This window comes from Notamacropus eugenii, chromosome 2 (assembly GCF_028372415.1).
Source record: "Notamacropus eugenii isolate mMacEug1 chromosome 2, mMacEug1.pri_v2, whole genome shotgun sequence".
NCBI lineage: Eukaryota > Metazoa > Chordata > Mammalia > Diprotodontia > Macropodidae > Notamacropus > Notamacropus eugenii.
Window position 1 is genome coordinate 22,589,563 of NC_092873.1, and position 6,000 is coordinate 22,595,562.

General features: G+C 45.3%; 1 protein-coding gene across 6 annotated transcripts in view; it reads left to right on the forward strand.

The window, feature by feature from the left end:
• The window catches only part of PPFIA1 (PTPRF interacting protein alpha 1), a 102,488-nt gene extending 97,173 nt beyond the window's left edge, over window positions 1-5,315 (forward strand). For 5 of the 6 annotated variants that reach the window (XM_072639412.1, XM_072639414.1, XM_072639411.1 and 2 more), the window contains 3 exons: window positions 350-515; window positions 2,603-2,673; window positions 3,820-5,315. In XM_072639412.1, coding sequence (XP_072495513.1) covers window positions 350-515; window positions 2,603-2,661 — 225 coding nt within the window. In that variant the 3' untranslated portion in view covers window positions 2,662-2,673; window positions 3,820-5,315. The remainder of the gene's footprint in view (window positions 1-349; window positions 516-2,602; window positions 2,674-3,819) is intronic. The other variant, XM_072639416.1, reaches the window with a different exon arrangement.
• The last annotated feature ends 685 nt before the right edge of the window (window positions 5,316-6,000 follow it).

The following is a 6,000-nucleotide window of genomic DNA, read 5'->3' on the forward strand; positions in this document are numbered from 1 at the left end:
TCTGGGATTCCAGACAAGTAGAACTAGAAGTCTTAGAGCAGTGTGAGATTGAAAGCAGGGCTAGCCAGCCACCTGCTGAATCCCTGGGACTCCCTCTGCTGGCCATCCAGGATGAGTCCCTAAGGAAAGCCAGGGGTTTGGGCACTCTGGGCTGCAGGGATGGACAAGGGACCTGTTTTCCATGAAAAGGTTCATGCCACTCAGAAATTCCTTTTGCTTGGACAGGACTTAGAGGGTGCCAGTGACCAAATGTGGCATCTCTAGGGCCTGGCCTCTATGTAGGTAAAGTGGGTGGAAAGGTTTGGCTTGACTTTCTCCTGGATTTTTACTGTGCTCCTAAATTTTCCAGGATGATGATAAAAGCTTCCGAAGAGCCCCTTCATGGAGAAAAAAGTTTAGACCCAAGGACATTCGAGGCCTAGCTGCTGGATCAGCAGAGACGCTCCCTGCAAATTTCAGGGTCACCTCGTCTATGTCTTCCCCCTCTATGCAGCCAAAGAAAATGCAGATGGACGGTAGGTCCCAAGTATGCATTTCTTAATGCACGCTAAGATTGTTTGGTTGGAATGTAAGTCATTTAATTCTCTAAATTTGCCTGTTTAATAAGTCTTAAAGCATTTGCATCCTGTTGCATGTGCTGACTTGAAATGTTGCCCTGGACCATTCAGAATTTCCTCTAGAGTACTTGTTGGCTCTGCCTTCTGTACATGCCAATGAGTGTCCCCAGGGCAAAGAAGTGTGCCAGTGGTGGACTGAGCGCCTCCACATCTCGTTGTTGCCTCAGTGACTGACTTGTGCATCCATCTTCTAAGAGGGCCTTTGGCACACCTCAGGGCTTGTATATTTATGGAAGCTGACTTTAGTATTGAGGCATTTCCAATTCCCTTGGAGTGCCTCTCATCCGGCAACATTGATCCCAGCTTCTCTTCACCTTTCTTACTATTGCTCTGCACTGAAGTCCTCTTTCCTGGTTGCCAGAGCCCACCAGACCCTACTTTGTCCTACTTTGATGAGAGAGATCAGGCTTATCCCCAGAGAGGCTGGTCTGGTACACCACTTTCCCCACAGTCCTCTGACTTTTTGGGCTGGCTGCCTCCCCTGTCAGTCACTCCTTCGAGGGTGGGAACAAGTGAGGGAGAGGTGCTGACCCCAGGTCCGTCTGTCAGGATTGGCCACACCTTAGCTTCCCTCTATTTCAGAAAAGAGGGGGAGGGAGGACACTTCCCTTTGTCTCCATCCTTCATGGAAGAAAACAACAGCAGCTCAAATTCACCTGCTTCTTTCTTGGGCATTTAGAGGGTCAGACGATGACCCCAGCCCAGAACTTTTAATTACAAGTCTTTACTTATTACTTTCACTATAGCCTAAAGATCCAGGCAGATTCAAACCAGCTTTCAAAGCAAAAGGAAAAACCATTCCAAATGAAAGCACCTTTGAACCCCAATTCTTGCCACCTCTGGGTGTCATGGAGCATTTTTCAGGGCAACTGTACATTCTGGGAAAGGGAGTGGCTTTGTGATCTGTACCTGTATGTGGCTTTGTCTGAGGGGTGGCACCCAGAATGGCCTTAGAACAGCAGGCATTCCTCGCCAGGTATCATAGATTTAGAATCTAAACCAAGTTAAATCTTCTCTGAAGTTCTCAAGGTTTTCATGTACCTATTAGGAAGTCATTTGGTACGTGTTTGAAAAGCATGACTTAAAAGCATTAGCACATGCCGTCCTCAGGCCGTTGTCTGCGTCCTCTCTTCTGAGCCTTCCACGGCTGTAGCTAGCAGGGCCGGGCCAGACCTCCTCTCTTCCATGCCTAGTGGCCCCTTGACCCTTTCTCTTCGCTCTTTCCTAAGGATAGATACTTGTAAACTTCCCTGTCGGAGTCATCACTGCCACCATGCCCCTTATGAATAATGGCAGCTGCTGCTGGTCAGCTTGTGGCTTCCAGGGCAGGGGCAGTCAGAGAGATGAGGTCAGGAGTGGCTTTGACAGGGTCACCCCGTGCCCTTCCAGAGCTTCCATGTTATATGACCACATCAAGCGGTTAAGTCGTTTGTACCAAAGTGTGCATTTCTAAGCAATTTTGACGATACGTAAGGTAAGAAAGAGAAACACAGTGACTTAAAGCATTCCACCCAGTTTGTAGCTTTAGCACTGGTTTTTAAAAGCTGGTGCCATTTTTGAGGTCTCTTGTGTCTTTCTTCACTGAGATTTTGGCCTTGCTAAGTAACTAGTCATCTGACTCCCCAGGTGTGCTGAGCTGTCTTCTTTGGGGTGTGTTCCTCTTGGGTGTTGCTTGGCCCTGCTGACATTTGGTTCAGATGGCGGATGGAGAGATGGAAAGGGATTTCCCATAGTGCTCTCTCCAGTGTGTGTGGGACCTCTTAGAGCCCCTTGGAGCTAGTGTCTGGTGACCGGCTGTCGTTCACTTCCAGCAGATTCATTCTCGTCCCATCTCCACCTCCCCAAAGAGATCCCCCTTCCACTTGTCACTGGGGAAAGTCGCTGCTTCTGTCCCAGAGTGTTTTGCAACTGTCCTCACTCGGGTGGTTTTAAAAACTAACTGCATGCTGTGTTGTGCACGCTTTCCTTCTACGCTCTTGAAACAGGCAGTATGTCAGGAAGCCAGAGGTTGGATTCTGCGACTGTACGGACTTATTCCTGTTAAAGCCTTCTGTTGGTGAGTAGAGACAGCATGGCACCCACAAGGTGCCCTTTGGAGCTTAGTTTCACTTGGCCCCTGAATAAGCAGAGCAAAAGAGGACGGTCCTTGTTGGCCTCAGACAGTTTGAGCTTGAGCTTGGGTTAGCCAACTGCCTACATACAACGTTAGCACACAGTCAGCCCTGTGTGATCATAGCCTTTCATAATTCTGAGAAGTGGAAGGGGTGCCATATTGTAACAGACCACAGTTCTCCAAGTCAATCATGCATTTAATTTTTTAATATTTTGCATCGTTTTGTACTTTACAAGTACTGAGATCACTTCGCAGCCCGCTGTCCTGGGATCGGGCACTAGAATAATTTGAGAATTCTACCCCATATTTGAAACAAAGACCTGGCCAAGTGAGCATCCCCCATGCCACCGCCCTGCAGCTGCCTTGTCTTGCCTCTTTCCAGTGTCCTACCAGGAAAGGTGATGCTTCTTCTGGCAAGGAAAATGGCTGTTATTCATAGTTTGCACCACCAGCTTTTCCCTAAGACGTGGACAGCCTAATTCATTTGGAGTTGTTAGCTGCTTTACTAAGGTGTTTCTTCCTAGGAACAGAACCTTAATTAGATTCCCAGGTGACAAGGGCAAATGCTAAATGGGCCATATTCAATTACATTCATTTGAAATCTAAACTCCACTGATACTCCAGTACTTTACCATGGAATAATTTGGAGATTTGCATTCTTTCTGGCACAGATATTACTGAAAGGTTTGTAGCAGACACATCCCTGGCTTCAGGGTCAGGCGGAGCATCCTTCAGTCTGGTTAAGAAGAAGGGTCAGTGAAGCAGTGGCCTTTGCACACTGGCCACTGGCCAGTTGTTTGGGCTTTATGGAACTGACTCCTCAGGAGGAGGCAGAAGATGCTCACGAGTTTTGGATCTCTTCTCATGGGCAGACTTGCTTCTTTTGGTTTTATGCTATCCACATGCTGCCCTAGAGATCCACCCTGATAATTTTGTTCAGACACGTCCTTTCTGTAATTAAAAAACTTGGGTTTTGCTTAGATAATTAATTCTTTAAAAAAGTTGTGTGGGTTGGGATTTGGACATTTCATTGACTTCTTCACTGACCTTTGACTGTAGCCCCTGATCATGTGTTTGTTTTTCTCCTAGTTTACCCACACTACTTCTACAGATGATTATGCATCGTTCTGAACTCAGCCAAGACCACATTTTAGAATTGAGTGGATCTTTAATCTGTTAATACTTGTTATATGGACAATGAGATATTTTATTACAGAGTTTTTAATTAGTAAAAAATTCATGAATACCATAGAGAAAATATTTTAGAATTAAATGTTTCTTATATTTATGTAAACTTATGTGACTTCATTTATACAGTTACTTACTTTTTCATGTGTATCCAGATTATAAATATCTTTTCCAATCAACTCATGAGGTTCTTATACTTAATTTGTTAGTCAACTGAATGTACTGTAATGCTTGTAAGTATAATCCCATGAGCAAATAGGGTTTTTTGTAAATTATGCAGTTATTGTAATTATCATTGTTTAATTTTTTAAAATAATAAACCTGACAGAAATGAGGATTTTACATTTGTAAAAAGTGCCCTATTACCAAGGAGCAGGCATCATCAGTGGCATTTGTAAGCTGATGCTTCAGCAAGCAAGCCACAGCAGCCGTGTTGAAACAATCAGACTTTTCATTGTAAGCAGTTATGGTGTGTGATTAATTACTGATCACAGCTGATCTTTTTCTGAAAGGAAATTTTCCATTCTGTAGCATGGACTGATTTTAAATTTTGTATTTTAAATATCGTCTTCTCTACTAAAATTTGAACTGAAAACCATTTAGAACACTATGGAGTCGTTCTAAAAAACCGGCTCAGGATGCCTTGGGAACCGAGGCTCTCGTCCTTGGATAACTGGTCTTAGTGACTGCGGATAAGCCATGAACAGAGAACTCTGAGCCAGGAAGGACAGACTTGGGGAGGGGGCCAGCCCCTGGTCACCCCCCACGCCAGCCCGCAAAGAAGTGCTTTCCTCCCAACGCCATTGGTTGAGAGGCTCTGATGCAATTTCTTCGAGGACCAATCATAACTCGCACTGCAGTCTCGCGGCCCGCCCCCGCCGAGGGATGCAGCGCCACCTTCAATCCAGGCCTTACTGCGCTCGTCAGTCGTCTTTCAGCATTTGTTGGTCAACTTGTTGAACGTCTGTGTACGGACATGTTTTTGAGATTTTAATGGTATAGCCATTACATTTCAGACTGTAGAGAATGTACCTTTTACTTTTTCAAGTGGCACATTAAGAAGCCAAGGAGAAACTGGTGTAGATCACGGTGCATTATTTATTATGCAACTATATATATGTGTATGTGTGTGTATAGCTAGATCAGTCCCGATATAAATATATACATATGTGCATATATATATAGCATGTCCTTTTCCTATTCGTTTCTACTTTTAATGTACTTGTATAACTCATTGTTACTGTTGTTTTTCTATTAATCTTTTGTGAACTTTCTGATTATGTAACAAAGTATGTACAGCCTCCTTTGGACTATTTTTATCACAGTATTATTTATTGCTTTCTTTCAATAAAGTACTGAAGCCTTTTTCCACTGCCAATAAACCACCCACAGGACGAGCTGTGGTTCCGCGGATCGTTGCGTGCCGTGTGGGCAGGCTCAGGCTGGGGCTGGGGGCTTCCAGGTTAGGACATGCGGCAGCCCCTTCTCTGCAGCTGCTTCCTGTGATGGGAGCTGAGGGTGTTGGGGACATTCCTGGCCTCCTTGCTCTGCCTGGTCCAGCAGAGCGCTTGGCCTCTTCTCTCCCCCAGTGCAGGGAGGCAGAGCACTTACCCAACATGTGGCTCACATAACTGTGAATTTGGAAGTGCGTGTTTTTCCTGTCTCCACTTTTCTCATACTTCTGTGACCTGACTGTACTTTGCTGATGTTCTCATAGTTGATCCAGAACTGGTCAGGGGTCCTGCACCTTTGTCTTATAAATACTTCCTGCACACATATCTTATTAACAATCTGGACTTAATGGAGGTAACTCAATGGGCAGAATGGCAGGCCTGGAGGCAGGAAGACCTGAACTCAAATCCAGCCTCACTCACTTAACCAGCTGTGTGACCCTGGGCAAGTCAGCCTCTGCCTCAATTTTCTCCTGTGTAAAATGGGGATAATAACAGCACCCCTCCCAAGGTTGTTGTGGGGTTCAAATGAGACAATATTTGGAAAGCCCTTACCCAGCGCCTGGCACATGGTAAGCACTCTATAAACGCCACTATTATTGTAAGTGAGGCTAAATGCTGCCACAGGGCA